Below are 14313 nucleotides of genomic sequence, written 5' to 3'. Positions count from 1 at the left end.
AACACCACTTGCATACCCTTTTTCTGTTGCTTACCATTTTTAATCATTTACCCACACACATTTTCTATAATTCACTAACTTATTCTTAGCATTTCTTCACTTACTTGCTAATTGGGATTTCTAAACAATTAAAAGATGACTTCTCATTTTGAACTGAACATGACTGCAGAGTGTTCTGTTTTGTTTAAATGTTCTCCAGGTTTCCCATTCACAAAATGTGAAAAGAGCCAAATAGTTCATAGCATGCCACTTTGCAGACAGTATGCAACACTTGCACCACTAAATAGAACAAACAGACGATACCCAACCCTAACCAGGATTAACAATGTACAAGTGTGGGGGGCTGAGGGGCACTTGTGGTGGTCAATCAAATTTCTGTGGGGGCTAGTGCCCACCCCTAATGCCACTGCACTGCGCAAGCATTAAAACCTTTATTTTATAGACATTACTAGCATATGCAGTACAGGTTCACATTAAAGCTTTTTTAATATCAGATTTTTTTTGTTAAAATTGAATGTAGCAGCATTACTGAGTCAGGAATGTAAACCCAGTAAACCCTGCAAAGCTCAAAGTAGTAATTTACAAGTCAGAGCTTATGGGTCGGATTTTGCGGGAGTTTTTCGGACCACGTTGTACGTCTTTACATATTAACGTCACATGCAGAAGCTCAAAAAGACGGTCCGGCTCGATGTTTAGTTCTCGAATTCAAAATTATATTGATGAAGATATGATGATAATTCACTTACATCCTCAGAAGACACATTCTTCACCAAGTTTCCCATGAATACTCTTTCATTATGCTCACACTCATCAGATTCATCCACTCGGGCAAGGGGTCCAAAGCACAACCGACATTAGAAAAATTTTCTTCCACACTTACACATTTCCACCAAAGAGGCCTCCAAATCCTCAAATCTTACAAAGTGCAGCTTTAAGCAATACCACTTCAGTGATTATATATATATATATATATATATATATATATATATATATATATATATATATATATTACTTATAGTATTGGACTATGTACATGTATTATTTAGAAAACAATGCCCACCCAAGTGAGCAACCATATTTTCGGTTTCACAGCATCATTCTAAACTTGTTGACCTTTAGTTAAAAGTTCAAGATGTGGAGTCACACAATCTCACATTCCATTCATTCTGAATCAAACAGTGCAGAAAAGAAACAAGTTTCGAGCAGAGGGAAAAGGGGAATTGCTCAGCTTGTCTGGTGAAGACGGCTCTGGTAGATTGAGCGTGTCGTGGGGAGGTGGATGAAAGGCGTAGTGGGGATCTACGCTCCTTGATGGGTTTGAAGTGGAGCTGCTTGACAAGGTCCACAACTGTCTCCGTCCTCTTCTTTACTCTCATTAAACCATTCTCCCCTTCTCCATCACTATAGCAACAGCCTGACAAGGCAGACCTTTCACCTGCCTGCCCCCCTCCTTCTCACCTTCCAACTGTGAGGTGCAGAATAAACCCTCTAACAAACCTTCCAGCAGTGTAAAGGCAGTTTATCATACATGCACTGGTTCAGATTCACGGCAACACCAGACTGAGTTGACTGCTAAGGCACTGACTGGCAGTGCTGAAGGAAAGCAGCACAGAGCAGATGTCCTTGGCAGGAGTGCTTGTCAAGTTCACTTTCCAAATGAACAGAGATTTGTCATAAAAAATACGGTTTGCATTTAAAGTTGTTGTCAGCTGAAAGCTTCTTTTGGACTGGTTATAAGACTCTAATAATCTGTTAAATGATTAAGAGCTTTAGTTAATGCAGAGGGATTTAATGCACTCCATTCTGCAGAGGGTTACAGGGTCTGTTAGTCTTCTGTACGGCTCTTCTGCACGGCTCACTGATCTCAGAAAGTCTGTGAACTCTCAACTCACCAACTGTAATAGTACTGTGTACAGATTTTAGGCACCTGAACATTTTTGATTTAAAAAGCATGTATCTGGTCAGTAAGTATTTGCTCAAAAAAACGTATATTAAAATAAACATAAATAATATTAATACAATAAGTAGCTCTAAGTTATACATATGTCAAATCATTTTAAAAGCCCAGTATTGATTGTAATTATAATGCAATAACTGGCTAATCAATATTTCATTATGTTAAATCAAGTGTGCTGGTGATGGAATTTAACAAATCCATGTGATGGCTGGAGGTGTCAAGGAAATATTCAGAATCAAGCTTTGTCCTAAATCTAGCTAACAAGATATAAACTACTTTATTCAGGTGATATGCATGAGGATATTAGATAAGATAATACACTTGCATAAGAAAGAGGAAAGCCAAAGGAAAAAGAGTGAAAACAGTTTCCAAAACTGGAGTGGAAAAATTACTTAAAGGTATAGAGAAAACAAGATTTCTATTAATCATGCAAGACCTGACAGACCACCAAAACTGTCACCATCAGATAAGCAGCACTCAAAGCTTTCATCTTTGAGAGAGAGGAGAAATCAAGCTGTCTCAGATCTGAAAAAATCCACAGGTGTTTCTGTCCATCCTTCCACTGAGAAGACAGCTCAACACTATAAGTCTGAAAGAATGAGTAGCTGTCAAGAAGCTGCATTTACAAATCAAAGAAAGAAGCTGCTGGTGTGCAGTGGTGTGCAGAACAGTGGACTGACCACCTCAGAGTCCAGATGTCAACATCATTGAATGTGTTTGGGATTACTTGTATCGTGAGAAGCAGAAAATACAACCAACTTCTAAGACTGAACTTTGGAGGTGTGAAAAAATATCCTTGCAGATTTCTTTGAAAAACTGAAAGCAAGTCTGCTGAAAAGAATGAAAGCTGTATTAAAGGCAATACTGACTTTTTTGAATTTGTCGAGGCTTCTGTGTCATTTTCTGTTAAATAGATTTTCTGCTTTCTGGCACTAAAAAATAAGTAACTTGTACTTAATGGCTGTTTTGACTGGAAATGGAAAAATAAAGGGTGGTCTTTGACTTTCGCAAAGTTAGGTATCTGCAAACTGTCCAATAAAACTGATTTATTGCTGATGCTAATTTCTTAAAATATCTCAGAAAGTTAGGCAAATTATTAATGTCACTGGTTTTTAAAAAACGCCAACACAATTTCATAGTTTTATTGAATTATTAAAATTATTTGAATCATCCAGTCTTCCAGGCTGAAGCCCGGATGCTTGAATTGTGCATGTTTCTATAACAGAATTTGTGACTGTAGCCCTCTCATTCAGCTTTAAAATGGCTTTTAAATCAATACTTTCAGCAGACTATGCTGAACAGTGTTTGCAGGACACCTATGGATATTTAACAAGCAAACAAAGCAGAAGAATGGAGCAAAAGAAATGGCCCAAAATTACTTGGAAAGAAGTCTGGTTCCATTGACTTACATTACAAGTAAAGTATGTTTTTTTCCTACTTCTGTAAAGTTATCATTTTGGAGATATGAAGTTTGATCCAACAACAGCGATATAATTATATATAATTTGTACACTCTGGAGCAGCCACTGCTCTCACTGAATGGCCATGAAAAAAATGTATTCACTTTATGGAAATTTTGTGGTTTTCTTGTTCAGGTTCATGCGAACTCTGCATGCACAAGATAAAAATAAACTTACTGAATTACAGGAGTAATAAATACCTTCTGATGAAGCTTATTTTTTCCATATATATTTTTCCATTTTTTCATATAGATAGAACAAAATTCACCTCTTTGTAAATAGAAATTTTGTTCAGGGTGAATTTCAAGCATTATTAAGTGCATAAAATATGGCATAAACTTAATTATTGAGCTAACATTCAAGGAGATCATGTAATACTCTACTCTAAAGACCGACTTCAATGTAAAAAAAAACAGTTTTCACTACTCAATAAGCACAAAATATGCAATCCCCAGAATGAAATCACACTGTAGGGGCTCTGAAATTCAATTTCTTCTCATGTTCAGTGCAAAGCATGAGCTCCATCCCACCCACTGCGACGAGTGAACAGGTGTGGCAGCCCAAGCTACTCCCACTTCCTATTCCACCCGCAGGAGCAGGCCTTTCTAAAGTTTCACCATCGTTGACAAGCAGGCAGAACTCAAAGAGGAGCTTAGCGACTCTAGAGAGCAGCCCCGAACAGGGGGTCTACTGTATTATGTGGAATGTGGGAGAGATCTGCATCTAGATAAGCCCAGTTAGAAGCCCTCTCCGGTGCACTGCTATATCCTCTGACACTGAGCTCCCTGTTACCTCTGCTGATAAGACATTAGCGAGAGCTCAGCCTGACTCAGATAATGTGCAATTAATCTGACTGGCTGCCTGCAGAAAATGAGACGTCCATGCAAGCATGCTAGTTGATCACATTGCTCTAGCATTTCCTTATTTTTCCCAACATTCATGATGTACACTTTAGCAGCTTTTGAAATCAGTAATTGCTCACTTTCAGTACACCAGTCTAAAGTGAAGTGTCTGTAAAACAGATTTAATGTTAATAGCAGTAAAACATTGTTAAACCAGGAAAAACACTTTTTTTTAGGAACTAATTTGCCTTCAACACCCTGCATGTAGAACAAAACATTCTCTCAAAACTATCATAAAACAATGTCTCAGGCACTGTGTAATGTATTTGATACCATTTTGTGTAATAACTTTCTGTGAGGGAGCTTTTCAGGCCATTAAACTCTTCAGATGTCTGGTTCTTATCATCACCACTACGAAACAATTCTAACTCAATAAGTTTCTCTAGAACAGAGTTTTTCAAATCAAACCACTTTGAATGATTATGTTTACACCTGAGCCATTTACTGGTGCAGGAAGTTTGGAAAGTCAGTGGAATTCAAGCACAAGTATTGGTAAAGGAATCTACTCAAGGAGGAATAATTACGTTATTTCCTTAAACAATCTACCCACGCAAGTATTCTGAGTTGATTTTTCTGATTATTCTGAGTTGGTTTTTTAAAGTAGTACCTTAAATACACTGCTACCTTAATTTCACTGTCACCTTAAATTTACTGATACCTTAAATGTACAGCTACCTTAAATGTACTGCTACCTTAAATACACTGCCATCTTAAATTCACTGCCACCATTCAACTTTTGAAATTACCTGTATAAACAAGCCAAATTAAAACTTAGCATTACTATTAAAGGAGAAAAGCTTTACACCTCAGATTAATCACAATACGTTCTGCTAATGTAAAAATCTTTCAGTGTCTAATGTGTCTAATGATGTTGGCATTGAAAAATCAACAACATTGTTTCGAGCCTCTGAGTAATCGGTGATGGTAATGATGTAAAAAACTTTTCAGATGTTGTGTTTTTGTTAAAATTTGAGTTTTGTTGTATGTTTGTCCTCACCTGTCTACTGTAATTATAACACAGCATAAGGCACAAGGTTTGACTTGTCCAAAGTCCAGCCCCCGGGCCAAATGCGGCCTGTGCACAGATTTTAATTGGCCCATGGCTTCTGCTTAGAGTGTCTCAGATTTCCCTTACACCGCATGATGGCAATACCATAAAATTACAGTGTAACGCGCTACACTGTGGTAACGAAGTTAGCTAAAGTGTAGAGCCTTTCTTCTACAATTAGACCTGCAGCTTAATTTACTGAATGCTATTTAGTCAAGATTACAGCCATAAAGCACTTAACATTGACAACAGGTGATTTTGGTGGGGCGGAAATTTGTGTCTCATATGTCAAAAGACTAATGAATTCAATATCAATAAACATAAACATGGACATTTATAATAAATACTCAGGAGTGGACAGAGACACTGAAGCAACTGCAAGCTACAGCACCACCTTCTTATCAGAGCAAATTCAGTAGTTCAGTAAATACCCATTTTACAATTGCCATTTAACTGCTAAGTTTAATGTGGCCTGTGCAACAGCTTTGGCACATTTTGTCATTTTTTCCAATATGTTAAAGTCACCAAATAAACAGAATTTGTGCCCTAAATTAACAGAAAAATGCCATATTTATGCTTGTTCCCTGTAGAAGATTTGTTAACTTACTGTCACTGGCAACAAAGCATGTAATGGGTGTTCAAACTTTTGCATACAATTGCATGCGTCAGTTTTGTCAAATCTCTGTCTCATGTTCACCTACTTTTCAAACAAATGCATTAAAACAGCCCCTAAGAAGTGCATCCTGCTCAACTGTATGTAATAAACATGGTGTGCCTCACGTTTAAAAAGGCATCAGCTGAATGGGCCCCAAATTTAGCCTATTTTTCTTTTGCTGCATTGAGGCATTCACTGGAATTCAGCAAGTTCTTGATCTCATGTCCGAAGAGACTGTAGCTGTTTTCTATGACAAGCAATGATGAGAATAATATTGACTGTTTTAACTTGAACCCACATATGGGTCAGAGTCAACTGTACGCTGACAACAGGCTTTAGCGATGCTGTCCTAAAGCCAGAAAAGGCACTGTCCATTTGGGTTATGTTTAATCGATTAAAGAAGATCAATGAGAGTTTTACACTGTAATTGTTTTATATATTTTTTTTAATATTTTATCTGAATGCTTGTGTGCATCAGAAACTGATTTACCAGGCTTAGCGTCCGATTTCTCGTTAGATAGATCCACCCTGGCTGAACTTCTTACAGTGTTACCTGCTGGTTCTTTATACCTTCAAATGTTCATGAGACAGAAAAAGAGGGAAAGGGAGAAGCAGTAGTTGTCAGTTTGTCTGTTTACGGATTAAAGAAGTATCAGATGGTCATGAACAGCCAGACCTTGACCAGCAGTGAAATAAGAGCATTTTAAGAGACACAAGTACCTTCAGGAAGAAACCCAGCACATTCTTTACACATCGCAAGAGCTACACTCAAAATAAAAATAAAAAATCCAAATGATGGCATCAGAGCTGCTCCAGGCATATTTTAATGGATTGGGTATTGGCTATATCAGGACTGGGCACATTTTAGGGGGCAGGGGCTCAAGGGGGGAAAAAGGGAAACAAACATGAGTTACACTTCATTTAATTTACTGTATGTGGTAATCACTCATGTTTCAGATAAAACCAAAAGATTTTCCAGAGGCAGCCAAAAACATTAACATTATTATCTAAGCAGGGATTTGATCCCAGTCGCCAGCATGTTACTGTGGTGTTACTCATTACTCTATTCAATCGCTTCATAGGGCAAGGATTTAAGAACTCGGTGTAGCAAGTTATTAACACCCCTTATTGCTGACATCATGTTTTGATTCTTGTTCAAAATAATCACATTATATGATGTGGCTGGGTCCGTGTTACTTGACGATTGGCGGCAATTTAAGGCAATTATGAAATACAATCATTGTACATACCAAAGAGCATTTATACAGTCACACACCTTTAATCATAAAAGGGTTCTTTGAGTGTTCATGTTTCTATATAGAACTATTTTCTTTTCTAAAGAACCTTTTGAATAACCATCAAGTATGCAGGCTGATGCCAATATACTTCATGTACATGCAGTCGTATGCAAAATTTGAACACCCCTAGTCAAATGATAGCTTTCATTGTTTTCTAAGTGAAAGTAAGTTAAAACATTCTTTACAACATTTCCTAGATAACACATTGAAATACGGCAATTTTTTGCTAATTTTAGTGGACAATTTCTATTTTTGTGATGAGTTTAACATATAAAAAACATAAAACATAAAATGTACTATAACTTTTGTACAGGTCACATTTATCCCTCCAATATGAATTCAGAAAAAAAAATATTGTGCATTAAAATGTGCAGAAGGTGTTAACTTACTCAACTGTAGCTGTGGATGCTGATAAATGAGGAAACTTAGACTAAACACACCTGGATTAGCATTAGAGAAAAGTATCATTTTTTTTCCATATACAGTAAAATGAATCTAATAGTTTTACTATCTTTAATGTACTTAAGGCAGCTGCGTTATCTTTGAAAATACAGATATCTGATTGGCCCTGATATAGGCTGATACTCAATATTATAACACTAGGATGGGGACCACAATAACTGAAACGAGGCATCTCTAGCAAGAGCCATATCACAAGGCTGCATATCTAAGAAAGAACAAATTGAAAAGCAGGGTTAGATGTGGTAACACTTAAAAAGAGACATTAACAAACACAGCCAAAGGCTCTGATCAAAACAAGCAGAGCAACTCAAAACAGACAAACACACACATGCACACGCAGCCAAAGTGGAGCCAGTCAGTCATTTTGTTCCCGTTTTGTTTACGTGACACGTACGAGGATGATTAATTGGAGGGCTACGCAGCAGCTGTTGTCTCATAAGGGCAAAAAAGCTAAATCTAATCAATGTGAAATATGAGTGGGAGGACATATGCTAATTAACCTACCTAACCGAGACAACACTCTGCATAGCAAGGACTTGTATTTTTTTGCCATTTGCTTCATTCAGTGAGTGTCTGAATACCCATTAATAAAGCACACTGGTCTGTTCTATAAGACTTTGTCCCCAGTAGGATTAACTGCTCTTTAAGAGAAACAGTCATTTAAATTGAAGCTCTTTGAGCAGCAGTACTGTAGTCCTATTTGAATTTTGATGCAGGGCTGCTCTGGTGGTTGAGTCATAATGCACGGCCGGCTCGTCTTCAGCACGAGTCATAATTTGCATAGACAGAACCATAGGCCGGTTGTGGCAAGCTAATGCAAACTCCAACCTGATTTTAATGAGGTCAAATGCACAAAAGGGAACTTTAACGTTTCCTAAAGAGATGTTGGGAGAGGTACAGGACACGGAAACGAATCACATGGGGAATCAGAGTGAAAGTAAATGTAAAGCTGATTTCAAACACAGAAGGAGAAATGTTTCTGTGTATAATTGTGTTTTGTTAAATGGATAACCATCATTACAGATGGTGTTCTGATATTGATGGTTATCATAATGTGACCAATAGTACTACTATTTTGGAAACAGATGTTTTTCTTTGGACAGTGACAATACATCAAACAGAAAATTACACAGAAGCCTCAACAATGTTTAAGTATTCAGTGTGTCCCCAATTTACCCTTATTACAACTTCCATTCATTTTAGGAGACATGCTTTCAGAGACATTTCAGGGAATCTGCAGGGATAATTTTCCACACTTCCAAAGTTCAGTCTTAGAAGTTGGTTGTATTTTCTCACGATCCAAGTAATCCCAAACACGTTCAGTGATGTTGAGGTCTGGACTCTGGGGTGGCCTGTTCAGTGTTCTGAGAACAGCAGCAGCTTGATTTACAAATTTTCTTTTCTCAGTAACAACTTCATAACACATCCTTTTCAAGCACTGAGTTGTCTTCTCACAGTGGAAGGATGGACAGAAACACCTGGGGATTTTCCAGATCTGAAGTAAGAGTGGAGCTTGATTTTCTCCTCTCTCGCAAAGATGAAAGCTTTAAGTACTGTGTATCTCACGGTGACAGTTTTGGTCTTGGACAGTTGTTAGGAGTCCCATGTTCTCTATATTTTAAAATATTTTTTTAAATAATAATTATTTTTTAAATTACTGTTTGTTTCATTTATTTGAGTTTCCTCTTCCTTATGAAACTAAATTATCTTTTATCTTATTGAATGGAAATTAAATAAATGAAGGGTGGACTTCATTTGCACGGTACTATAGCTCATTTTAAAGCTTAGTAGTTTTTATATCTGATACTCAAGTAGTTAGTATCGGTTTCAGAAAAGAAAAGTGGTATCTTGCCATCTCTACATGATATACTGTTACCTTTAAAAAAATGGACAAAAGTAAAGACAAATTTCTGCCTTCAAGATCGCTGCTACTCCTGTTCCTTAGCTCTGCGATGTACTTTTGTCTATTATTATAGACAATCAATCAAAGATCAGTGCCAAGAACCGCGTAAGTAAATGTATTCGAGATTACTTAACAACTCCATACATGATTTAGGCATGCTGTTTGCATGATGCTGAATGGCAACATCCAATACATGTTAGCTGTATCAGCCTTGTAGCTCCAGTGCAAAATTAAAGAAGCATGCCAAACCTGTGTTGGCTGATCAGTTATATTTGGGGGTAAAGAGAATTTAATTTAAATTAAAACCATTCCTTTAATTTACAAAGTTTAGAACAGAATGCTTCATGTGCTCTTCGGGTCACATGGTCATTGCTCTACAAGGCTTCTAAAAACACTCCTAGTTAAGCTGTGACTCATCTCCTGACACTATGTTTAAAACTATGTTTAGCTGAGGTTTGCTGATTTTTGTAAATGGATTAGGCTGCGTTTATGGATACTGTTAGTCATTTGGCATGTCTGCCTCTTTGGCTGTCCGAGACTGCATGCCTTTAGCAATGCAGCCTGCTGTATTCAGTCAGCACTTAGTGGAATACAGTCCTCTCTGACCATTTCAGTGAACTGCCCCGTGGCCTAAGAGATACAGCACAGCTTCTGTCAGAAATGGCCCAATAAAACCTTGCCACAGAAAGTGACGTGCTTTTTGGCACTGAGCTGGGGCTGGAACATTAGCTTCACTTATTCTGCTTGCGCCTGGGCTCACCCTGTATGTGGCACTGGCTTGTTCTTCTAATGGCCTTCAACATGAAAAGCACATCATCTCTCAGACTGCGATGCTTCCACATTGGAGTTTAATAAGTTCAGAAGTCATTTCAGTGCAGACAGCACAGTATTCAACTCTATTTGATCTGTTCTGCTTCAGGCCGAACACTGCGACTCCTCTATACCATACCATGTCACTGGCCAACGATGGAAAAGGAAAAAGAAATATTTGCTGCAGGAACAGCTATCTGATTTACTCCAAGCTGTTCTGATGATAACTATGGGTGTGCTTTCCCTCCAACAACATTCATCACACATCATATATGAGCAGTTGTTTCTTGTTTATTTTCTTAGGATTAATCTATGCAAAAAAGGGGATGTAGCTGTGTAAACCGCTAGGTCAAACATTCTTTATCATTGCTCAGCAGAACCCTGCTTTTCAGAATGAATCTGTAGATGCAGTAAAAATTTCCTGGCAAGCACAGCAGAGGAGAGCTTTGGGTTTTGTCAACACGTTCATGTCTAAATATTATTTACATGAATATTTGTTTCAATTTAGCAAAGAGGTCTGCTGACCTTCAAAGTTTTTAAGGCACTTGAGGAAAGGAAAGTAGCAATGTGTGCTCATGCAGATGTAGGAGTAATCTCTTTGGTGCACTCACTAACGCTCAGTCTTGAACCGCGAAGCAATAAAACATGAGTTTACCTTGGGTGTTCTGGAATATTTCCCTGTTCTAGCATCCTTGATAGAAGAAATGTCCAGAAGGTCTGTCTCCTGCAATTACAAAGGTAAAAGAATGTTCATATGACACAGATTCAAGACCTTTTGTCTATTGTGCACAACATAATTTGATTCCACAATTCACCATCAACCTGAAATGGAGGTGAGATTATGGTAGTTTACTTTACGAACTGCTACATAACAAGAGCAGATGTGAAATCAAAACACACTACCCATTTAAATAGTCTTTATATTAGTGCTGTCATACGAAAACCCTGTATCTCTGCAATGGTAACTTTATAACAGAAGGAAAATTAATTGATCATGATCATGTAGTCAGCATGTAGTCTTGCAGGCCATGTTTCTGCTCACAGATCTGCCTACTTTGACAGGAAAGGGTCGCCTGACTGACATTCAAAATAACAAACCACAGGCCGTTGTTTTGTGGGATGTGAGGGGTAGAACACTTTTAAACTGGGCTATCTGTATTACCTCATATATAGAATATATTGTAGTTCTATACATGTTGTAGCCCAGTTTACCCCTCACATCCCACAAAACAACGGCCTGTGGTTTGTCATTTTGGATGTCATATATACACACATACACACATCCTTCCACTGTGAGAAGACAACTCAACACTGAGTCTGAAAGGATTTGCCGCTGTCAAAAAGCTTTTACTTTGAAAAGGAAATAAAGAAAAAAGAAGAAAACCTGCAAATCAAACAAAGAAGCCGCTGTTGTTCTCAGAACAATGGACTGACCACCCCAGAGTCCAGACCTGAAATTCCTTGAATGTGTTTGGGATTGCTTAAATCGTGAGAAGCAGAAAATGCAACCAACTTCTAAGACTGAATTTTGGAGGTGTGGAAAAATATCCCTGCAGATTTCTTTGAAAAACTGAAAGCAAGTTACCTGAAAAGAAAAGAAGCTGTAATAAAGCCAAATGATAGTGGTTCTCAAATCAGTCATCAGGTAGCACCAGACAATTCATATTTTGTTAATCCCTTTGTGTTGCAAAAGTCTGGAACATGTGGGGGTCCCTGAGGACTGGATTGAGTATCACTGCACAAAATACTGAAAAACTGATATCTTTTGAGGGTTTTTGTGTATTTTTTCTGTTAAATGTATGTTTTCTGCTTTTTTCCTGACACTGAAATATGAACAACTTGCTATTATTGACCATTTTAGTTGGAAATTTAATAAACGTAGGGAATAACGTAGTGATCTCTAACTTTTGACAGTACGGCGAGTACTGGCAGAAGGACTGAAGTGTAGTTGGTCATGCTATCTGACGTTTGTGCATGCATGTGTGCACGTGTACTTCATGCAGAACTGACCTTCTGTGGGCTTGATGGGTATGTGTCCTTTGGTACCCACAAAGCTGTATGGCTGTATGACTGTAATGGAGCTAATGAAACTTCAGTCTGAGAGTGCTATGACAGGATGACATCTCAAGATGATTTAACTGAAGCTCCAGCCAGACAAGACACTCTATAACCACATCTTAAATACCACAGCGGCTCCAAATGGTGGACTAGACCATTCTGTAAGTACCTCTAAAGATCTATTATTGATGGGGTGAGAGAGAGAAAGAGCGAAAGAGAGATATGCAATGGTAACCAAGGCTTTTATGAGTTTTCCTCTGGACTTATCTTTCAGAAGTGAAATGTTAATGAACACAACTCTAACTACTTTATGAGGTTTCTCTAGCTGGAGTAATCCACTGAAAATAGCATGAAAAAGAACACGTTAGTTGATTGTTGACTTTGGTCCACATCCAACGCCAGTTTAATATCTATATATCTTCACTTTTTCCCCCACTCATAACATGAGTCTGGAGACCTGAAACTTTCACCCTGAGAGAGCGAAATAATCTGCTAGGCTCCATCTGCTGCATGGGTGACTGACTCCTGTTGTGAGCAATTAAGAACAGAGTCTGGCCAGCACTGTCTGTAAGAGCATGGCATTTTCATGGCTCATGGCTTGGATCCAGTCAGCTGTTCCACTGGGAGCCAAAGAGAAAGGTTACCTACAAAACAAATACTGCCACTGTTTTGATTCTAGAATATAATATAGAGATAAATAAGAACAGATGGAATTGCTACGGCTGCAAAAACTAAACCTAATAATAAGGTTAGAAGAGTAAATCTTTGACTTCACAATTCTATTCCATCACAGTTCTTTTGGAAACGATTCAACAAAATCTTAAATTTCACCAACATTTAACTCATTTCAGCACATTTTTTCCCTGTTACGTGAGCACATGGTTTATAGTCCCTTGACAGTCCCCTGACACAAGCTACATGCTTTTTTTAGACAATTATTGGGAAAATGTTCAAGGTTTATTTTTAATGGGAATGCTCAGTGGGAAACTAGAATGTCAAACGTTACTTCTTGATTGATAAATGTAAACTTAGAACAAAAAAAAATAAAAATTGGGGCATTTTCTCAGATGCATCTCTAAATTACACAGCTCTGGTCATGTTTACACTGCCACCATAAACATTTTCATATGAAAACAAAACAACCTACATTTTAATTTTAATGCATAGTTTACATCAAGGTCTTTTGATGTTAGTCACTGCCATCTGTGCCTAGTTTGTATTTATTTGCATTATGTATATTTTTTTTCAGCTGCTTTTGTTTTGTTGCTTTAAGTTGTTTTGTCTGCAGTTCATTGCCTATGGTATGGCTTATGTATGTGTAGCCTTTGGGTGTATGTTTACTGTAGCGCTTTGTTTATTAGAAAATTGTGTCAAAAATTAAATATTTTATTGTTATATTATTATTATTATTATTATTATTATTATTATTTTAGAACTTCGTAAAATTTCAGTGAGGGGAAAAATAATTATTTCAACTTGAGTATTTTCATACATTTTTAAATTAATTTTAAAAAGTTATATTTAAAAACACTACATTAAAACTATCCTATAAACTGTAGTCGAACACTAAATACTTCTATAGTAGTTTTTAAGAAGAAAGATCAGATCAGTATTGGAATCGGTTTCAGTATCTGTCATATCAGACAAAAAAGGTAGGAAAAGTGCCACCACGCCATCTCTATATTAGATGTTATATTTTTATGTTGATTCGTTAGAAGAAAATGACATTTAAAACCTGCTCTCCCACCCTCAAATTCCAC

General features: G+C 37.4%; 1 protein-coding gene across 2 annotated transcripts in view; it reads right to left on the bottom strand.

Annotated features, from left to right (window-relative positions):
• The window catches only part of LOC118815567 (1-phosphatidylinositol 4,5-bisphosphate phosphodiesterase beta-1), a 151187-nt gene that overhangs the window by 91545 nt on the left and 45329 nt on the right, over positions 1-14313 (bottom strand). For both annotated transcript variants that reach the window (XM_036581774.1, XM_036581775.1), the window contains exon 3: positions 11151-11219. In XM_036581774.1, coding sequence (XP_036437667.1) covers positions 11151-11219 — 69 coding nt within the window. The remainder of the gene's footprint in view (positions 1-11150; positions 11220-14313) is intronic.

The sequence above is a fragment of the Colossoma macropomum genome, unplaced genomic scaffold (assembly GCF_904425465.1).
Source record: "Colossoma macropomum unplaced genomic scaffold, Colossoma_macropomum, whole genome shotgun sequence".
Lineage (NCBI taxonomy): Eukaryota > Metazoa > Chordata > Actinopteri > Characiformes > Serrasalmidae > Colossoma > Colossoma macropomum.
The sequence above is the reverse complement of the archived record's forward strand: the minus strand, read 5'-3'. Positions and strand labels throughout refer to the sequence as shown.